This window comes from Macadamia integrifolia, unplaced genomic scaffold (assembly GCF_013358625.1).
Source record: "Macadamia integrifolia cultivar HAES 741 unplaced genomic scaffold, SCU_Mint_v3 scaffold1797, whole genome shotgun sequence".
Lineage (NCBI taxonomy): Eukaryota > Viridiplantae > Streptophyta > Magnoliopsida > Proteales > Proteaceae > Macadamia > Macadamia integrifolia.
The window spans coordinates 99,491-122,439 of NW_024868358.1; the positions used below are offsets into that span (position 1 = coordinate 99,491).

Sequence of the window (22,949 nt, forward strand, 5' to 3'; positions counted from 1 at the left end):
GACCCCTAACTTCTTTGGTACCACATACACTGGACTTACCCACTCACTATCAGAAATAGGGTAGATGATACTATGATCCAAGCACTCTGGGATTTCTTTCTTGATAGCTTCTTGCATCATAAGATTAGCCCTTCTTTGTGGTTCTCTAGAAGGTTTTGAATCCTCTATGAGGTGAATATGATGTTGAACGATTGAGAGGCTAATTTCTTTAATGTCTTCCATGATCCAACCTAAGGCTTCCTTATTTTCTTTTAAAACTTTCATCAACTCTTCCTCTTGACTTGAAGTTAAATCTGAGACGATAATAACTTGTAAAGTTTGATCTTCTCCTAAGAAGGCATACCTTAAGTTAGAGGGTAAATTTTCAAATCAAGCTTAGGGGGCTCAACAATTGAGGATTTAGGAAGAGAATTTGATAGAGGACCAATGAGCTCCATAGGTGTATGAAGGCTCCAAACTTTAGAGAAGAAATTTTCAATATCATCATCTAATTCTTCTATACACTCTTGGAATTCTGAATCAAATTCAATGTCAAAAGTTATAATAATATCATCAGAAAAATCCTCAAACATATTAACCTCTTCATCAATATCATCAGAAGAGATTGTGGATTGCTTGCCCAATCTCTACATGTTGAACTCCATAGTGTGGTTGCCAAAAGATATCCTTAGTAGACCATTCTGGTAATTGATTAATGCATTGTTAGTAGCCAGAAATGGTCCTCCAAGAATGATAGGGACCTTATCCCTAGTGGCGAAGGGTTTGGTGTCCAAAACAATAAAATCAACTGAGAAAATAAATTCTCCTATCTTAAGTAGGACATCTTTAACCATCCCTTTCAGAATCTTGACAGAACGGTCGGCCAACTGGAGAGTGGTCCTTGTGGCTTTCAAATCTCCTAATCCAAGTTGTTGATAAATATAATAAGGTAGAAGGTTCACACTTGCACCAAGGTCAAGTAGGGCATGATCAATATGAGTGTTACCAATAACACACAAGAGATGGTGGGACACTCGGGATCCTTATACTTGGCTGCTATAGGTTGTGTGATCATTAAACTGATATTAACTGCCAAGAATATCTTTTTTAGCACACTTGTGATGCGCTTGTGAGTGCATAAGTCTTTGAGAACTTTGGCATAGGTTAGGATTTGAGTTATGGCATCCAAAAGAGGGATGTTTACCTCTACCTTCATGAAGACTTTTAAAAAATTTTCCATTGAAGCTGTCTTCTTCTTATTCATCAAATGGTTAAGATAGGGGACAAGAGGAACATAAACACTGTCAGAAGTTCTCTCATTAATAGAATCATTTTTTGTGGCTTCCACTAAATCATTCTTAATTTTTTCAGGTCCATCTGGCGAACCTGAAATGGAAGGCATAGTAGTAGCCTCGATAATCGAAGGATCAATAGAAAGGTTAGATGGTGGAGAAGGAGTGGTACCATTTCGTAGATACTCTTAGCCATTTCGTAGGGCATATACCGCATTATATTGGTTGGAGGGCCCTTAGTATTGTTGACTCTGTACAACATTGAGCTTAGGAGCAGGTAACCCTTGTGGAGTCAGCACCTGATGTCTAGGATTCGGCCCTGGCTAACTAAGCAATTTTTCTTTCTCCTTCTCATACATAATTGTGACAAATTGGGTGAGTTGCCTCTCCATATTATTGTGGCTTGTCATGAGAAGGGCCATGTTTTTCTCTAGCTCACTAATTCTTGTTGCCTCTCCAGTGGAAGTAAACCACTGGGATTGTTAATAAGGTGCTTAGAGAGGGGGCCTAGCAAAATTTGACTGAAGACCTAGATTACGCCGAGGGAAAGAATTAGGTAATGGTGTAAAAAATTGCCTCCTTGATTGTGAAAGTTGGATGGGCCTCCTTGATTCCCTTAGCTCCATAAAAAATTAGGGTAATTTCTCCACCCTGGATTGTAAGTGTTGCTAAACGGGTTGTTTGGGTAAAGAGCATTAACACTTTCATTGCCCCCAAAACTGTTGGGGCATTCTTCCATTACATGTCCAGGGGAGTGACACCAATTGCACATAAAGACCTGATTTTGGATTTGATGGACTGAGGCATGTGCTTTAGGGACAAGGGCTTCTATTCTCTTAATGAAGCTATCTAAATGAGCCTCCTTGGCTACTATCCCATCGACATAGTACCCTTTACCTCCTATAGTTCTTTCATTTTCTTGAGTAGACTCCCATTCTCTTATCTTTTCAGCTAGGTCAATAAAAAAGTTCCAAGGTTCGTTTTTGTCTGCATAAGCTGTGAAGCCTATAGGACACATAGACTTTAACATTTGCTTGGTATGGTAGTTTATCCCTTCATAAATTATTTGGCAAAGATGCCATTTGTCAATACCATGATGGGGACACCCTTGGAGAAGGCCTTGGAACCTTTCCATGAGTCTGGAAAATGACTCTTAAGGTTTTTATCAGAACTACATGATCTCTCTCTCAAGTTTGTTTGTTTCATGCAAAGGAAAATTTTTTCTCAAGAATGCTAATGTAAACTGATCCCATGTGGTAATGGAATTAGTTGGCAGCCCATATAGCCATCTTTTTGCTCCATCCTTGAGCACAAAGGTAATGCATCTAAGTTTAACAGCATCATCACTAAGTTGTTGTATCTTAATTAGGACACAAACCTCCTTAAATTCTCTAAGGAACAAATAAGCATCTTCGGAGGATAGTCCATGGAAGTGGGGTAACATAGTGATGAATTGAGTTTTAAGCTCATAGTTATTCCCCGTGGTAGCTGGTAATCTAATGGAAGAAGGTTGGGCTACCCTGGCTGGATAGAATCTATCCTTTAAAGAGGCTTAGGTTGTTTTGCCATTCTTAAAATAGGTACTCTTACTAAACGATTGGTAGAATCACAGGTCCATACACTTATGCAATAGAAAACTACCCACAACTAGAGTGAGATAAGCATAAAAGAATGGAAACAAAAATTCTTTTTTTTTTTTGCTTTTTAGGAGCTTATCGGCAGGGATCCGGGGTTACTCAGGTCAATTTCTAAAGTATTACGACAGGGCAAAACCTGTCTTTATCATACTGTGAGGCTTGGCGACCTCCACCGATACAACTACTATTGCAAGTTGTTCTTTTCAGGAATTCAATAAAAGAAAGAAAAAAAAAAAAAACAAAGAAAACAAAGCACTCTGATTTACCAAAAGAAAACAAAAAATAACATGGAACTGTCTCCCCAGTGACGGCGTCAAAAAATTATTTAAAATTTAAAATGTAACCATAAGCGTACGGATCAGTGTAGCTACGAGTCAAACACAGGAGAGCAGTCACTTTATTTTTGGCTTCTTTTGATAATGCGAAAGTGAACCGATTAATGATTGTGATCTAATTCTAACTACTGTCCTAAACATATGTATCGAAAATAATGTCTTAACCTTTCATCATCTAAGAATTTAAATACGCAAGCCAAGCAATTAAAATTAAATAAATAACTAAAAATAAACAACCCACGCAATTAAAAAACAATGAAGGGAAAAATGCTGAAATAAAAATAAAGTAAAAGAAAAGGGATAAAGCTAGAGAGAGGCTCACAGATAGGTTTCTCTACTTAGCTCAAGGGATGCATCATAATATGATATTTCCTACTTGACCAGAGAGTCACTCTTACAAGGGTTACTCTACTTGGCTTTAGGGAAAGGGAGGCAATTAAAATAAAAACAATAAAATAAAGGTTTTATGGCTAGGAGGGGCAAAGCCAACACATACCCTAGCCATGAACCTTAGGGGAAAAAGAAAGCAATAATGTAATGATTGAAATTAAAATCCTAAATTAAGAAAGAAAGGATAATCAGAAAAGTGAATGAGAGGGGGGGGAGAAAAAACTATTGAAGGAGCCTACCTACCTAAATCAATGCTTGAATTTGAAAGCTTGGGTGATTTGAGATACTGCCAACCCTAAAAACCAGATCTGGAATGAACCAAATCTGAAATTACTAGGCCTGGAGCAAACAAATCTTGAAAAAAAAAAACTGAACTTGAAAAAAAGAGATGCTCCACGGCCCATGATCTTGTCACCTACATCTAAGCCTAAAACTATAACTTTAAAAATTACAACTCAATTACATAAATCATAAACATAAAAGGCTGAATAAAAATAAAATAATGCTTGCATTAATTGACATAAAAAGCTATTACAAAAGTGATTAAAGCAAAAATAAAGAACTAAAACTAAAGAGAGCGAGAGAGGAAGAGAGAGAAGAGAACTAAGCATAAACTAAAAAATAAACTAAGAGGAATAATCCTTCTAGGAGGGGGGAGGAAGGGGCTTTGGTCTTGCCTCCTTCCTTCTACAAGTCTTTTTTCAGAAAAGAAAGAAAATTAAATAAAATTAAATCTTGGTAAAAATCCTCATTCTCTGAGATATTGTGTGAGGAAAAAGAATCTATTTCCAAAATTAACAAATTCTATTCATTCCCTGCAATATTAACCAATATCTTGCAATCTTGACTAAATCAGAAAGGAATCTCTGCATAGCATCTTCAAAATCTTGTGAGGTTGTAAGGAAAGAGAATAATCTTCAGGATTTCTTAGGAGAGAGGATGTGATACCAATGAGTGGGTTCCACCTTTGGACAAGTTAGTTCAAGCTTGGACTTGTTCTTGATTCACTTTAAACACTTTCTCTTGTAGATTTGAAAACTAAAAAAAAAAACAAGAAAAACATAAGTACTACTATCCAAAGTGGAGCAAAATGTACACTTATATTCCTAAGATTTCATACATTATTGTGCTCATCACACACCACTATTGCTCCTCAGACAGAATGCTGACTTGGAAAATTTTATTGGATGGCTCTCCTATACCCTCTATTCTCAACCGAAGAGGCATGGATCTAAATACTGTTTGTCCTTTATGCAATGCACCATCCTGTGATCAAGATCACCTTTTTCTTACCTGTCCTTTTTCTCACTCAGTCTGGAACTTATCTAGCTTTCATTCAATAAGGATTTCTCCACTAACAACATCAGGTTGGATCTCTTCAGTTCTGCTAACAAGGGGTCTTTCCAAATGTACAACAAACATGCCGGCATTGATGATCAGCATAATATGGAATATTTGGTTGGCTTATCTGGATCAAGTCTTTCAGAATATCTCTGTCACCCCTCAATCGGTTTCATAGAAGAGCATTCATTTGTCTTGGGAATTTTACAAAAGTGCCAAACAGACAGTCTCCCATCATTCTCTGAAGCACATTAAATGGATATCTCCTAACCCGGGAATTATTAAAGTTAATGTGGATGGTGCTTCTCTTGGCTATCCAGACCTAGCTAGTATTGGCGGAGTCTTTCGGAACAAGTTCAGCTCCTTCTTAGGTGGTTTTGTGGAATTCATTGGTTGTAATTATTCTTCTGTTACAGAAATGCTTGTGGTCAGGAAAGCCCTTATCTTGGCTATTGGTTTTCGGTATCGTAACATCATTTTGGAAGGCGATAATCTGATTGGTTATTAGGCTTCTTAACCGCGACTCATCTTCCATCCCTTGGCGCATTTCTCATCTTCTATCCGATTGTATTTCCCTTTCTCATCACTTTGAAAATATTCTGTTTGTACATGCTTATCGGGAGGGGAATGGTGTTGTTGACCTTTTGGCTTCCCACAGTTTAAATAGGCGGTCTAATTTTGCATGGGATGCCGATCCAGCTCTTTTTGTTTTACCTTTTTATTAGCTAATGCTTCTGGCTGCTCTCAGCCTCGTTATGTATCCTCTATCCCTTCTAATTTCGTAATATAAGTTTCTTCATTTACCAAAAAAAAAGGCCTATTAAACCTAGCATCATGGCAAATCCTGTCTGCGTAGGTCACTATTATAACTTTATGAGCGTACTAGTTATCCAACCATAGGGAGATGTTAAGACTATCATCTATGCTTAATTGAGCAAGATTTATGAAGGAATTGTCGGGAAGTTAGTATGTTTGGTGTTAATATATATTTGATGGACGTCAAATTTATCATTTTTAACCTTTCTGAACCTATTACCAAAAAAAAAACTCTTTCTCAACCTCAAAGAACCAGTCGCTCCCTATAATGAAATTTCATAAGTTAAATTTTTTGGGTGGTGTGTCTCTTACATTCTGTTGGGTTGGGAATTGAGCTTCTAGCTTAATGGCAAATGACAGATTGCTAGATAGTAGGGCATCAGCATAAGTCCAGGGATGGTTATTGCTTCCTATCCCAATCTTCTTGGAAAATATAGTAGTAGTAGTAATAGTTAGTATTGCAATAAGTGGTAACCCTACGGCCCTCTTGGTGGCCCCTCACGGGTCCGTTGTCTGGCTCCCTTGTGGGTCCTTTGTTTGGCCTCTCAGTGGGTCTTACTTGACCTAAAATAATAAAATAAAATAAAATAAAATCTGATGGATACTCAATTCCACTGTAAAGGAGCTTTAACTTTAGGACTTATTGCCTCTTTTCTCCTTTTTTTTTTTTTTTTTTCTTATGGATTGGAAGGCAAAGCGTGGATGTTAATGATAATGCTATTTGTCTTTATTTTATACTTTATGTGAAGGTTTTAAGAAGATATCTTAAAATTTTGGGGTTTTGTGGCCATATTACTCTTTCAATATTCCTTGTGGAGGGTCAGTTATTATAGGTTATAGAGGCAGTCGTAATAACAGAAAATAATTTTGGGAAATAATATACTGCATGCTTATTGACGCATTGCTGAAACAACAACACCATCACTAGGTGTATAGTCAGGTTGGGCCGGGCCGGGCCAGGTTGGGTTGGATTTTTATTCTTCTAGTCCTACCCTAGGTCCTCTTAGCTCAACCCTAGGACCTATTAGTTCAACCCAAGCCTAGCCCAGCGGCCCCAGCCTAACATTACGGGTGCAATCTAGTCGGGATAGGATGGATTTTTTAACAGACCAACTTAAACCAAGGTCCCCTTAGCTCAGCCCAAGTGTATCCTAGCCTAGCTAGACCACTGAGGGTGTAACCAGGCTAGCTTAGACCAGATTTTTTAACACCCTAGCCCAACCCTATTTTCATTTAGATCAACACAAGCCCAGTCCAACCTTGTCGGACTCAACCCAACCCAACCTGACCATAAATGACCCTAATAACCCCTATTTTCGCCATTTTAGGGCCAAGCAAAGGCAAGATAGTGATATTTATTGATCGTATTTATGATATCATTAGATATAACATATTTATATATTTAGGGTTTGGTTGTTGGGCTGCGTTCACCCGAGGCCTCAGCTTGGGCCCTGCCAGCCCTATCCCGAGCTTGAAAATCTCAACCCCAACCTAGCCCGAATGTTGAAAAATCAAAATGAGGCCCTGTCGAGCTCATAGAGAGCTTGGGTGGGCTCGTGCTCTTCGAGCTACACTTGCACCCCTAATCACCACTGAATTAGATATTATTGCTTTCAGACACATATAAAAAATAAGTCATGCCAAACAAATGAGCACGCTGATATGTACAATGCATTGCATAAAATTTGTCATCCAAAATTTTCATGTTAGAACTTAGTTTTTTTCCTGAGGCTCCATTTGTTTGGCATAAAAAAAGGTAAGAAACTTGTGAGGGTGTAGATTCCACATGTTGTGGGTTGGGTTGACATGGAAAGGGAAAGAAATGAAATAATGAAAAATGTAATTTTTAGTAGGGTCCTTTATGGGAAACAGAGGAAATGGAAGTGAAATATAATTCTATGATAAAGAGAGGAAATAGGAAGAGGAGAGAGAGACATAAAACAACTTTTCCATGAAGTCTTGCCAATTTTGGTAGACTTTGGACGTGAATGGGGTGGGAAAAGTTAACTGCCATATTAACCGACAACAATTATTGCATTAAATGACCTTGTTTGATAAATTTTCCATCTCACATATTCAAACACTCATATTTGTTATAGTTTGTGAAAAACAAGTATAATAATCTGACAAAAGTTTCCTTGACTAATAGCTGATAGGTTACTAAATAAGGGTGTTTCTAGTTTAGACACTTAATTCCACCATGTGAAACGATCAAATTGTAAATTTTGTTACTAAATATTCAGGAAATAATCTAGATAGACCACATATTAAAATTTAGATCTAAATTCAATCATTTATTTTATAATTAAAATTAAATATAATGGCAAAATAAGAAACTAACAACATCATCAGTCACTAGGCCCACTAGGGCCGAGCACTTCTAAACCTTTGCTTTTTGCATCCCATCTATGGAGCCTCAAACTCAGATATTTTAAGAGCACATATAAAATCAAAGGATTTTATTAACTGAGTAATATCGAAAGGTAAACAAAAGTTCCCTCGTGGCCATCCTATACAACTTCCCTCCATAAGTTAGTCCACCACCTATTGGTTACTAAATTCAACATTTACCCCTATATATTAATATACATTTTCATGTATGTTCTTGCACACCTAGCTCTATTTATTATTGGATTTTTTTTTTCTTTTAATTTTTCAATTCTTTGCTTTGTTACACAATGAACTCTATTTGAGCTAAAACTTAATATGAGAGTAAGAGACTTAGATATAACCCAATGGGGTAGCGCAGTTGGTGGGCAACGAACTTGTTACTAGCTATAAACTCGGACATCTTAAGTTCAACTCCCACTAGGCACACCTTGGGCCATTCACACTGGGGTGTTTAGTGCTCTTCACTGCTTTCAGTGAAAGTTGAATGGTTCTCATTCAACCCCGGTATGACCCGATTCATGTGGTTGTGGGGTCAGTATGAATCTACGGGACTAGTCATGCCGAAGGCCTGAATACCCATCGTTAACCGAAAAAAAAAGAGACCTAGAGTCTATCTACTTACAAAGTTTCAGAATAATTCAATCTACCACATGGCACAAATAGCTAGGCACCCAACAAAACCTTGGTTACATTGACCTCTAGACTTTAGAGAACCCTTTTTTCTTTCTCTAATTTTTCTTTTTAATTAACAAGAAGAAAAACTAGGGAGAAAAAGCATCCATCCAATCAACACTTTTTTTTTTTTGGTGAAATCCAATCCACACATCATCCCAGCAATAATATGGAGAGAGAAACCTTCAAAAGAGATAACCTGAAGAGAGAAACCATCAAAAGAGGTAAAGCAAATCAACCAATAATGATAGAGAACAGCTCCAACCTCCAAGTCATAAATCTTAGAAGTGCTAAATAATTTAGACGATCCGGATCTTCCATTTCTTCTTATCACTCCAGCAAACACAAGGTCATTAATGCAGACTTTAAAGACTTCCATGAACCCCAATTGGATTCATCTAAAAGGCCACTGGAATTTGTTTGGCCAGCTTACTTACATTGACGGAGAGAACCAATAATTCTTGCCAAAACGTTGTAAACAATCTTCTCATTTACGATCAACGTCTTTTGGAGCACTTCTTGAGCGAACACATTTCTATGGAAAAAGAGAACATCTTCTAGTACTTTTTCATAATGATTTTCAAACCATCCTATGCTTAGTCAAGGACCCTTCTGACTTGTGGCCGCCCACCAGTTCAGCCATGATTGCAAGTTATTGTTTCCTTGTCTTCCCCCCACCCCCTCCCCCAAATTAACAGCTAGAGTCGAAATGTTGAAGAAGTGTCGATGAAGCTGATACAGAAAGGGCTACAAAATTAGAATCGATTTCACTGTTTCTTTTTAATGATATTTTGACTTTACACATTGTTGTTTATCATCCTATAACCCAAAAGGAAATGTTAAAATTTGATCAATGGCTCTTCTTTAATAACAGAATTAGGGTCAAGTTATGAGGGATGGCAACGGGGTGAGTTTAATAAGAGACCTGCACCCAACCCCGATTGCGGTAGGTTTGATATACCAAGATGAGGTTTCGGAGGTTTTGGCTCTAGAAAAACAATAAGGAAACTTACCCTATCCTATCTCAACCTCTTGGCCTTCATTTACCTTGTAAAATTGAAAGGTCCCTTCATGGGGACAGAATGTGTTGGCGGGAACTCAATCGCGCAGCAGAAGGGATCGGATTGGGATGCGAACATGATATCTAGTCCTATCTCTAGCCGAGAAAAATTTTGGGTGAAAACCCATGGAACAACTTACAAGTGTGATAAATAAAATGTCATGCATAAATGAAAGTAGTAGTCTTATTTATAAACCGGGTTTGATGTATCAACATATCCAACAAAGTGGGGTTGTGGTTGGGGTTGGGTTAATTAATAATGTCTTAAATGGGGTGGGTGGGTCTTGGATAAAGTCGGTTCCCCCAAATAGGGTGGAAAAGATTTCACACCTTCCATGGAATTCGAATCAGGTTCACATAGGAGAACAATCTTGTACTTCCCTAGTCCATGGATAAAGCGAACTCCAACTCTACAGACCAGGGATGTATGATATTGTTCTTGTATGCGAACTTGATCCAATCTCCATGAGGTGTGGAATCCACCTCTGATGTGCGGGACTCACATCCCATGCAGCGTGGAGATCTGTTTCCACTTGTCCCCACGTGGGACGCTGATTTGGACTCAATAAAGTCTGCCATTTGTCCTGTTTAGGGGTGTCAATTTGTGGCCCGACCCAACTAAACCGATCGGGACCGACCGTTTATAGACCGGCCCGGCCCGGACCATTTATTAAATGTGTCGGGCTTGAGCCCGGCTCGTTTATAAATGGTCGGTCTCGATTTTGCTACTTGGACCGTCGGGCGCCCGACAGAGACCAACCGAATAATGCCCGACCGAGACAGGCCTATTGTGCACCGACTTGGCCCGACCCTTTAATGATGTAGAATACCTATTTTACCCCCAAATTAAAGAACAAAAACTAAAAAGTAAAGACATGTTCACATTTTAAATAATGGTTATATTTGGTATCATTTATTGATTTATTTTCATTTTTTTGGGCTAGCATGAGTGGGCCGGAATATAAGTGCACATTTTAAAGAGGACCCGTTTAAAAACTGGTTAAAACACGTTTAACATTAAACATGTCCGTAGCCCGATTAAGGCCTGACTAAAGCCCGGTTAAAGTAGTCCGATTATAGCCCAAGGCCGACCGACCGAATATAAAGTGTACAATGCCCTCAATAACTAAGCCCGATTAATTAAATGAGCGGACATGGTGTAGCCTTTGAAAGTCTTCAAGCCCGATTAAGCCCGACCGAAATCAGACTGGCTCAACCGGTTGACACCCCTAGTCCTGTGCTCATCCCAATAAAGATTAAGGTTATTTGGGCAGGGGTTCTTTGGTCTGGTGGACCTTAAAAGCTCCACTATGGGGCATTTCAGTAACTTCACTTGAACATGGGAGAGTATCTCGGTTGTAGACCAGATAACTTCTCTCTCCTATTTCTATTTCTATCAGGGGTTTAAAACAATGAAATCCTGATCCAGATCGGTAATATTAGTTTGTCTTGGTCGATTATGAACCATACCAGATTGTGCTCAATCTGAATTGGAAAAAAAAAGATTTCCCAAGTCTTCCTTTCCCTTATCAGCCAATTACTCACCCCTCCGTCTCCCTCCCCTTACTGATGCAACACTTCTCCCTTCTCTTTCTCTTTTTCTCTCTCTATACCATGCATGCCTCCCCCTCCTCCTCTACCCTAACCATGCCCTTCCCCTATATATGTACCTCGCCTTCCCTTTTGCTTGTTTCTTCTCCTGCAATCTTAGCCCCGCTCTTCCTGTTGCAACACCGAGAGACAATAAAATGCCCATTCAATGCATTTAAGAATATGATTCTAAATTAATTTGAAAATTCATTTTTACTCTTCAAATTCGGAGTATTTTGGAATTGGGCAATGGATAATAAAATGAAGGTTTCATATTCTAAAGCACCTTTACAGATGTCATTCAGACATTTCTTTTAAAAAATTAAATAAAAAATGAAGTAACAGCGTGGATCGTGGGAGAAAATCCATCCTGAGCCTCTGTCCCCATAATCAGGATCTACCCAGAAATTTTATTTTTCTGGGTTAAAAGATCTACCAAGAAATCGCCATGGAGAAACACTGGTCTTTTTCAGTCCCTGAAGGCCTGAACTTATGTCAGTTAGATCTCTGTCAATAAATCTGGACCACAGTCAATCCTCTGTAGCCCCCAAGTCAAGAACAAACCATCGAATCAATCTCTCAAAGCCTCTGCAGCCCAAAAGTCAAGAATAAACCATCGAATCAATCTCTCAAAGCCTCAAATTCAAGGTCGCCACTTAAAACCTTGGATTTAACAGTCATCTTAACTATTTTTTTTTTTTTTAAATAATAAGAGAGACTTAATTTATTGAAGAAGAACGAATACAAATGTAAAATCATATCGACCTCACTCAATTCAAAATTCGAAAAAAATTAGGGACGAGTTTCATTTCACCGCGCAATGAGGTTCCCTACTCTACCTTCTCAAAACATCCCTTGATACCCACTGTGCGTATCTAAAGCCCATCAGGTTAATAGATTTCCATTCACCATGGTATGACGGAAATTTGGCCTAAAAAGTTATATGAAACTCTTTTTTCTTTTTGATAGAAATTATATGAAACTTTAATGACTCCATATCTATCCAAGTTATGTGATTTGTTTGTACTCAAAAAAAAAAAAGTTATATGATTTGCTTTTAGGAGAAAAAACATTATAATGGCCAATGGTGAGAGAGACATTATGGTCTTTTTGTGCTTGCTTGTGTTTTTGCATAGGCAACACACAAGGTTCTTTCTCTTTTTTCTGTAATTATTTTTAGGGGAAATGAATGCTTCTTCATTGCTTAGGGTCACTGCCTATGTGGGGGCTCACATAGGCATAAAAAAATGAGTGGAAGAGTGGGCCTGTGTTTGGGACTGTTGCCCTTGCACCGACATTTGCACCTTTGTCTCTCTCCTTTCTTCCCTATTAAATGACCTCTTTATCCTCTTTTTATCCTCATAGATTGAAGAGAAAAAAAGAGCTCTAATTGGTTCCTGTGCGAATGTATGTGGAGCCACATTCACGTAGAGAGAGCACCTCCCCATTATTATTTTTGCTTCCTTATCTACCTTCTCTAATTACACGATGACTATTAAGGTCCCATCTACTCTGCCAGCTTACGTGAAAGCCAAAAGAAAAAAGAGAAAGCCACAAGAAAGAGAAATTTGATATAAGTAGAAATATTTCCAATTCACTGTTTCTCTAATAATATCCACTTTTCCAGCACGGTAACTAAATAAAGTAACGAGACTGAAACACAGTGGAGTTCATCATCTTTATTGTTCATGGAAGATACAGCTTTCTTACTATTAAGCATATTGGCAATTCCCATAACCTGCAAAGACCAGAGAGGATAAAATATAAAAATTGCTCTTTTTGTTTCATATTATTTCAGAAAAACCAGAGCAAAAGGCTTACTTGGGTCACTGATTACAATGAGACCAGAATTCTTGAAGTCACAGTTCCAATGGTTCCGTCCCCTGGACTGGTAGTAAATGTTCATGGCTAAAGAGGCATGGTTCATGAGATTATCTGGGTTGGAGCATGGACAACCTCTTCTCAGAATACTGCAATCCGCATTCGAGCAAGCGTAATCAATGTTTTCTTGTAGGATTTTTGGATCTGACGAAGGCTTGGCCACACACCAAGTTTTCTGCAACACCATTAGAACCCCAAAATGTTAGATCAATTACATCAAGTTCCCACTTTTAGTACTATATTTATGTTTCAGTGAGGTGCTTGGGCTACATGCCTGTCCTTTCACCAATTTCAGGGTTCCACCTGCAACATTTCACAGAAATAGATCATAAGAACAGTCATAGTGATTAGAATTCGTAAAATAGAGGAAAATCCAATTGAGATCTTGACGAATTTAAGAGAACAATTGGTGAACCTAGTCTGGTTAATTATGAAGAACAGGGGAGAGTCCATGAAAAAAAATCCTAGTTTAGATTAGATTTCACTACCACAACTGTGGATAATGGAAGAAGTTGCAAATGTAAGATAACCCAGTTCGGATCTAATGAATTGGGCTCCCCAATATATATTTGTAAGTAGAAAAATCCAAATCGATTCTTAATTCAAGAAAAACCAGGTCAGTTAGTTAAAAAAAAACTGTATTAGATTTACTGAATTGTGACTCTGGTTCACTTTCCAAAGAAAATAATCTTATAAAAGCGTAAAAAATCCTGCTAGAAACACAACCAAATCCAGATTTTGTTAAACTAGTTATTTAATCAACTACTCAATCGAGATCCAACAATGCAGAAGAACCAAAAGAGTACGAAGAACAGAGTACAACAAAATCAGCAAAGAATTGGAACTTAGATGCCAAAGAAAGTGGAAAGTTGAAAGTACCTGAGTTGAAGGACGAGAGCAAGAGCGCAGAAAGGAAGAGAATGTGAAGAGAGAGAGCTACAGCTTTAGCCATTCCTGTGATTGTGTAATGATGAATCAAATAAGCTGTGGACTTTGTGGAAAGAGAGGAGGGGGAGATTTGATATATAAAGTGGAAAGAAAATTGCAGTAACGGCTATATTTCATGGGTGCTTTAATGGGTGTCTGTTGAAGAAACGGCAAATGAAAGCATATGATAGGACGAACCCGATTTCTCTCTTTATCTTTATTCTTCTGTTGTTGCCAATAAGGTCACCTATACTCGACGACTCCACTATCACATATCACTTATGTTTGAAAATTGTCTATAGTCGCTGAACTGGTACGATGAGCATTGAGTATTGGGTGGTTGCAAGTATCTTGGGATGTTTGTTCTGAGGCTCTCAACCATCCGATACTCACCCCACTTCACGGCTCACTGCAAAGGATAGCTGCCAATAAGGCTCAGTGAATCTGATAAATGGAGGTTAAAGAAGTGATTAGTCCACCCGTGGGTAACTGATCCAAATCACGTGGTGGAGATAAAAAGGAATAAGTGGGAAGTGGGAAGTGGGAAGTGGGAAGTGGGAAGTGGGAAGTGGGAGGTATTAAATTACATAAATACCCCACTTTAATGTCCAATCCTTTTTAACAGAAATTTACAACTTAATTAGCTTTGTTATTAGTGATTCGAAAGAGGAAACTTCATGGATTTGTGTGTCAGAAGTTAGAACCGAAAGGTTTCCTATTTCGTGGGCTGGGATCTCATTTATCTTTTAGAAGGCCACCGTTGTCTTCCTTTCAATGGTTTCACCACCACGAATTGACGTTTCACCTACAAGGTGATATGGAATTCCAAGATTGAGTTACTTCATCTTCTTGAGAAGAAAGTGCAAACCCTGTTTAATCTTGATAATTAACTTTCATTAGATATAAATAGATGCCGAAATAAATATATAATAAGGGCAAAACTTTTCAGAATGGACTGTTTTGATAAGCTAATCAAAGTAGACGAAATTCTTACAGGAAAAAAAAGAGCAATTATCTAACACTTGGTAGATTAGAAGGGTCTCATATTTTGTGGACTGATAGATCAAAATGTCTATATTTTTTTCTTTGGGTAACGAGGTCACAAGGTCTATGATCATTTGTGAAATTTCAAAACAAGTAGTGTCTCCCCCTCCCCCTCCCCGGAAGGAAGTTTACTAAGATTGAGATGAAACATGTGTACAACCTAGGGCCTCTGGCTCATAGAGTTGAGAGAGCCAAAGAATGGAATATGACCAATCTATTTAACACACAATAGATAGAGCCTTCCGTGTAAGGGGATCCACATCCGTGTTTATATTCCTTGAAATACACACAAATGAAATAGATTCAAAAGAAGCACTTAGTAGTAGTATTTCCCTTAGAATAGGTGAAATCTCTACTGTTGGCGTGCAGGTACTGTCATGAAGGAGATCAGCAACATCTTTACTATTTCTACTACCAGCCTAGTGACTCCCATCTTTGTGGCATGGGATAGGGTCCAACAGATCTATAGAGACAATGGCTAATATCTCAGGAACCTGTGTGGTCATACGCATAAAAAATGGTGCCAGGTTATGATGTGTTCTTTAATATCGCAATAGCACACGTCAAATGCCAAAAAATGAAGTTGTCACCTAAGATGATGGGCCTAGGACCCAAAATCCATTTCTCCCTTAGGAGAGAGGAATCTATGACTCATTGCCGGATAAGGTAATGGTCCACGTTTAAATCTATGGACAAATGTCAATTTAGGAGGTGGGAAGGTGTTAGGCACCCGTCTCGCCTTACCCCAAGGTCGGTCTCCTTTTTATTTAGGCTTGTGTATACCCTACTTGCTAAGTTATTGTCAGGTCATAAATAAAAGATTAGTCTAGGTCGAGTCAACGTATTTTATCCGAACCAAGTTTCTGGGTTTAGGTGTATCAAGTCAAAGTGGATTCAAGTGTGTATATTGGTATACATATGACAATATGATGATCAATTGGATGTTAAAAATGGAAAGAACATACATACTCAAGGAGAATGAGCAAAATAAGGCAAGCAAGTGAAACTATATCATACTACATAGAAGAGGAATGGAAAAAAGCTTGGCAATCAAGGATATGAGACATTGAATATGGGTTGGGATAATGGGCCAGCCCTCCCATCATTCATTATTTGGAAATCAGATCAATGCACATATACTATGGGCTGGTATTGTGGGCCAGCCATGTCCATTATGCATCCTGGACTATGTTTGGGGATTTGGGGTACATCTTCACTTGCTTGAAAATTAAATCAATAAAGAAACAATGAAAAGAAAATTTCTGAAATAAGGTTTTGTTTTGCACACAAATTGGAATGTTGGGCTTTAGGTGAAAGAATCTAGTCATGAATGGACTGAAAAAATGTTATGGGCTCTGCTATATTTGACTTGAGTGGGCTCACAATATCAAGAACTAAGACATGCCATGAGGTTTAAAAAAAAAATGATTTAGAAGAAAAACGGAGGTAAAAAATCTCTTAGCCTCAGGACTCATGATTGAAAATAAAATCATTTTTTAGAAGGAGACACTAGAGTCCGAATTGATGTGACCATGCACGCGCAAGTTCTTGATCAATTAATGACCATGGCCCATGTCTAAGTGGCGTTTGAAAAAAATGATTTTTTGAAAGAAAAATCGATTTGTCTTTTGAAATCTGAAACTTGCATTTCATAATTTGTGAAATAAACAAAATGATTTTGAAACTAATCTTAAAAACATATCTACATGCCACCATGACCTTCTACCAATAAAGAGAGGAAATAAAGTGGGAAGTACCATTGGTTTAAAAATTGAACAAATGGAACCTAATCATTATTTTGAAATCCAAATTCAGGTCACCCATTTATGATGCCATAGAAAATCATTAAATGATGAAAATGAATTCCAAAGTCAATTTACATGGCCTATGACAAAAAACAGGGACATTTTCAAAATCATAAGATTGACAAATTCAAAACCAGCTTATATAATGTACAATTGCAAGAAATGTTTTTTTCTTTAGCCATAGGAATGATGATGTGAATTCTAAATTCAGTCCACCTAATGTGTAATCATATGGCGCACTCACAATCATCAAAATAGAGACTAAGAAGGAAAAGGGTTTTACTTAATAATCGGAGGGACATTGGATTATACAATTCTATCCTAAGACGTGAAGAGATGACATAAATTCTCATGAAATAAATATTATAAAATCTGAGATGTCATGAGACTATTGAATTAGATAAAATTTCCTAAGTAAATGAATTCAACAAATAATGTTCAAGAAATTGAAGAGATCATAACATGCCATCATTGAATTTGAACCTACTCTTTAGCTCAAGAAAGATTCAGGCAAGTCTTTTTGGCAATGAATGAGTTTAAAATGGATCTTCAATAAATCAAAGAGTGTAAACCATACCATTGTTAAAAACTGAAATTATTCTTAGTTCAATAGAATTAAAGGGATTAGAGGGAATCTCAATGGGATTTAGCAAAAATACTCAAGAACCTAGAAGAAAAAATTAGCCATCCAATTTCTTTATCACTTCACAATAATACTCGGATCCTTGTGGTAGGGAATTCAGGTTTGAGTACTTCTTGTATGTGGCCTTTCATTTGGAAATCAAATTTGCATCTCAAATTTCTTAATTTTTTTTGGAAAAATTATTAAATAGTGGTTTAAAAACAAAAGACAAGGTAAGTTGGTTTCTTAGAATCGTTACAAAAAAAAGTTGGTTTCTTAGAATTGATGACTCTTGTGTTTTTTCTAAACCTGAAAAGGAAATAAATTGACATTTGATTATTTTCTTATGTTTTTTATAAATATGAAAAGCAAACAGATTGACATTTGATTCTTACCTTGTGCTTTTAGAGTTGCATTTGATTCTTTTCTTGTGCTTTCTCAAACAGAATTTGGGCTGCAGGGTTATTGGGATTAAAACTTGAATACATCCATGATGACTCCTTATTTCACTTCTTATAAACTTTTGCAAGATCTCAATCATCTATGCGGAAGGATGTTTTGTTTTTGTTATCTATGCTTTTCATATATATATATATATATATATATTTTGTGGAATCTATGTTTTCCATTACTTTCTACTTTTGGAAGGCTACAAATATATGAGTTGCTTCTAAATCATCTCCTAACCCTATAACAGTTTTGGAAATTATCAATAAATGGGTCCATGATTGTCAACCTTTTCTTTTCTCCCCAAGATACTGTTCCACCAATTACCAACCCTTCACTACTAATTGAATACCATGAGCTATTTAGATACATATCTTACACTAACATTTGTGAGGGAAGCTTTATTAAGGATAAAGATGAAGCAGGATGGGACTCCATTATGGCTTATGACAAATCTTATATTGCCATTTCTTTGGACTATGGGTATACAGGGAGTACACAGGAGTAGGGGTGTCATTCGCTCTGGTCGGGCTGGGTCGGTCTTGGTCAGGCCTAGCCAAGCTTCTCCTAATTAGATTAATCGGGCTATATTCGGGCCTTAAACGGGGTAATGTATCAAAAATAAATCCTTAAACGGTCTTTAATTGTCTTTGATTTAAGAATTTTTAATAAATTTTATTAAATGATCAACAATTTAGAAAAAGATTTAAACTTAATTAAATTCAATAATTGATAAAAATATCAATATATTCCCTATTCTATCTAAAGAAATAAAAAAATACATAAAAACGGCCAGGGGCTAAATGTGTCGAGCCGAGTAGGGCTTGTAAACAGGCTGGGCCGGTCGGGCGCCCATCGGTCTTACCCCTTGCACCATATACTACCTGTTTATAAATGGGTCGGGCCTGAGCTTGACACATTTAATAATTAGTGCAGGCCGGGCTGCGGTCTTTAAACGGTCAGGCTCGATCTGTCCAACCGGTGCGGACTTGAGATTAACACCCTACACAAGAGGCAGAGGCTCAAGCTATCCTTGAAGTACTTCAAAGGGCAAGAGAATTAGAGGCTGAAACCATCAACTTCTGGACTGTCGAAGTATGCTAGATTGGCTAATCTGTAATATAGAGATTAGCCATGGAAGATTTCTACAGTACTATGGGACATTAAAAGTGTGTTTAAACTATAAAGTTATGTATTAAAGCAAGTTAAGAATCATATTTCCTTAGCGCATTGCATACTGGAATAGAAAAACTGAGGTCATATGTATCTAAAAATGTTCTCTTTTCTTTCTTTGTTTGATAAGAAAAAAAAAAAAAAAAAAACCAACTCAAATATCAATTTTGAATTTGATTAAAGACATTTTGTTAGCTATTAAGGGTGTCAATTTTGAACCAAAATTGAAAATTGAAATTGAACCAAAACAAATCGGTTTGACTTTGGTTTCAAAACAAAAATTATGTTCTCAGTTCATTTTGGTTCTGATTTCAAGGCGAAACCGTTAGATCGAATAGACTTATCCATTTTTGAACTGGATTACACATAGGTCTTTTAATGTTTAATCAATGTGGATAATGGTTCTATTCATTTTTAATTTTCGAAAAAAATTTGACGGATTATGATCCTAACAAATACAAGTGTCTTTTTTATTTTATTTTTTATCAATGTCTTGATGAAGATATAAAATGTTGACCCAAACACCTAAACTATGGCCCAAGCCAAAAATAAATTGGACCAAAGTAAAATATTGAACCAAATATAAATTTAAATAAAAATCAAACCATATCTATTTGATTATGTTTTAGAAAACAGGCTCTTCTACGGTTTAATTTGATTTCAATTTCTATGTGTTGTATCTTGAACCAAATCAAAACTGAAATAAATAACAAAACTCGAACCGATTAACATGCTTAAGTTAAAGTAAGAAAAAGCAAGTGTATATCATATAAGTGTATATCATATTTTTTTTTGGTAACGAAGTGTTATCATATCGATGGAGAAAGAAAAGGTCAACCCTTTGTTTTTTGGAGGATAGCCAATCCATGAAATAGATAAGATTGAGGGCATCAGTATATGGGTCCATTACCCATGACGGCTAAAAACCATATTGTCGTTTTCTAACTATGGCGCGAAAAAGGATACAAGTTGTTAGTGTCGTCATACTTTTAAAGTTCATACATCCCCTTCAACTGCAGAAAGGACACCCAATCTATCCCCTCTCTTGTTACCGTTTTCTGCAACTTGAACTCTCAAAATAAGAGGATCAATGGTGGCTCTTATCCATTTCTAATAGAACAGTTCACTACCTATACATTTACCCACAAACCATACTCTGCTAAAGTCGCTCGAGGTCGACAAATTAACGGATTATAAGATTGAAACCACAAGAGATCCCAATCTTTCCGTTTTCGACTCCTGGTTTTTAGTTCAACCCACAACTTATTTGCAACTTGCAGTTTTAAAATTAGAAAGTCAATGGTGGTTTCTTCACTTCCGCTTTGGACAGGTATGCTATACATTACCCCTCGCTCATGAACCACACTTTTGACTCTTATGTCACGAGAGATTCCTTCCAGTTCACTTCCGTTGACTTGCAATACAAGATTAGGGTGCTTTTTAATTTCTTTTAACCAATAGAATTTTATGATGTTAGCTTTGATTGAGCTTTAGACTCAGAGCTGCTCTGTAAATAATGAATCGATTGGCTCATCAGAAACTGCTTAGCACTTGCAACTTGTATGTATAATATACATCGTGGAAAAATAAAGTTTCTTGGTGATTAGTATTGAAGACTTGGACAAAAGTCAAACATTTTATCCTTACTTTTGACTCTTGTTTCATGTTTGGCATTTGAGGAATTCTTATGTTCGATGGGCTAAGGTTGAAATTTCCATTGAAAAGACGTACCTAGTGCATGAGGCTTTAGACTCGGAGCTGCTCTGTAAATAATGAATCGATTGGCTCATCAGAAACTGCTTAGCACTTGCAACTTGTATGTATAATATAGATCGTGGAAAAATGAAGTTTCTTGGTGACTAGCATTGAAGACTTGGACAAAAGTCAAACATTTTATTCTTACTTTTGATCCTTGTTTCATGTTTGGCATTTGAGGAATTCTTATATTCGATGGGCTAACGTTGAAATTTCCATTGAAAAGACGTACCCAGTGCATGGGGCTTCTGCAATTGTGGGGTCCAGGAGGGTCACAATGTACGTACCCCCCCATTTCGCAGAAAGGCTGTTTCTGAACTTGAACCCACGAGCACTAGGTGGGAATGGAGCAACCTCTCTATAAAGCTTCATTGAATATTTCTTTAAAGCTCCATTATGGGTTCAACCTTCAGAATCAACGAAGACTATTCCGAAGAAGCAAAGATGTTCCGGTATGGGATTCTGACCCTACTTTTTGTTTCTTCTCTATTTGTTACAGTTCAATCTACAGAGCTAAGCTCTGTCACTGATATTGAGGCCTTGAAGGCCTTCAAGGATTCAGTCACCCATGATCCATTTGGAACACTGGCAAGCTGGATCGATGCTAATCATTACTGCAACTGGTCTGGCATTGTTTGTGATGCATCTAACCATGTCATTTCTATATCTCTGCTAGCGATGGAACTCCAAGGCAAGATCTCTCCATTCCTGGGAAACATTTCGAGCCTCCAGGTTCTTGATTTATCCTCAAATTCTTTCACAGAGTCCATTCCTTCTCAGTTGGGTCTTTGTTCAAAGCTCACCCAATCGATCTTCTTCAACAATTCTTTGTCTGGCACAATCCCAAAGGAATTAGGAAACCTCAGAAACCTGCAGGTATTGGATTTCGGGAATAATTTGTTAGATGGAGATATCCCTGAAAAGGTTTGCAACTGCACTACTTTGACTGCACTTAGCTTCAACACCAACAACTTCAGTGGCACAATCCCATCTTGCATTGGTAATTTGGTTAATCTTCAGGTTTTTGTAGCTTATACAAACAACTTGAGAGGTTCTATACCAGTTTCAATTGGTAGGTTATCTGCTTTGCAAAGTTTAGATTTGAGTCAAAACCAGTTTTCTGGGAAAATACCTTCTGGGATTGGGAACTTGACCAACTTACAATACCTCTCATTTTTTGAGAATCTTTTGAGTGGGGAAATCCCTCCTGAAATAGGGTATTGCCACAAGCTTTTGGAGCTGGACCTGTACAGCAATGCACTCAATGGAAGCATTCCTTCTCAGTTTGGAGAACTAGTCAACATAGAAGCATTAAGGTTGTTTGACAACCATTTATCCTCAACAATCCCTGCCTCTATATCCCAATGCAAATCATTAATTCATCTAGGCCTTTCACGTAATGAGTTAACTGGAAGAATACCTTCCGAGCTTGGATCTTTGGCTTCATTACAAGTTCTCACTCTGTTCTCTAATAACCTGACGGGCGGGATCCCTTTGACATTGTTGAACTTGCAAAACTTATCATATCTGCACTTGGGCATGAATTCCCTTGGAGGGGAGATCCCTTCCAACATTGGTTCCCTCTATAAGCTGCAGAAATTGTTCTTATATGGCAACCAACTAGAGGGCCCAATCCCATCAGAGATTGGCAATCTAAGCTTGTTGGTCACATTACAACTTGGTTTAAATAGATTTTCAGGTAGCATTCCTCCTACAATATCAAAGTTATCATCCCTTCAAGGACTTTCCCTGCCTGGGAATAACCTAGAAGGTGTAATTCCTGAGCAAATTT

The 22,949-nt window shown here is 37.5% G+C and overlaps 2 protein-coding genes across 2 annotated transcripts; one reads left to right on the plus strand and one right to left on the minus strand.

The window, feature by feature from the left end:
• Window positions 1-13,070: 13,070 nt before the first annotated feature.
• Window positions 13,071-14,659, minus strand: LOC122064867 (major pollen allergen Ole e 10-like). The gene is made up of 5 exons (XM_042628647.1): window positions 14,510-14,659; window positions 14,264-14,338; window positions 13,659-13,687; window positions 13,325-13,559; window positions 13,071-13,241 (listed from the first exon to the last, which is right to left on the minus strand). The coding sequence occupies exons 2-5, from the start codon at window positions 14,334-14,336 to the stop codon at window positions 13,216-13,218; spliced, it is 363 nt and encodes a 120-aa protein (XP_042484581.1). The 5' UTR covers window positions 14,337-14,338; window positions 14,510-14,659; the 3' UTR covers window positions 13,071-13,215.
• A 5,846-nt stretch (window positions 14,660-20,505) lies between these two features.
• Window positions 20,506-22,941, plus strand: LOC122064866 (LRR receptor-like serine/threonine-protein kinase FLS2; the record flags this gene model as incomplete). The annotated part of the gene is made up of 2 exons (XM_042628646.1): window positions 20,506-20,732; window positions 21,460-22,941. A coding segment is annotated over exon 2 (1,388 nt), but the record flags the coding sequence as incomplete, so codon positions are not given.
• Window positions 22,942-22,949: the final 8 nt, after the last annotated feature.

Coding starts and splice junctions, on each gene's coding strand:
- LOC122064867 (XM_042628647.1), bottom strand. CDS start 14,336: ATGGCTAAAGCTGTAGCTCTCTCTCTTCACATTCTCTTCCTTTCTGCG. Junction 13,688..14,263: donor GCTCTCGTCCTTCAACTCAG/GTACTTTCAACT, acceptor GAAATGTTGCAG/GTGGAACCCTGAAATTGGTG. Junction 13,560..13,658: donor TGAAATTGGTGAAAGGACAG/GCATGTAGCCCA, acceptor ATGGTGTTGCAG/AAAACTTGGTGTGTGGCCAA.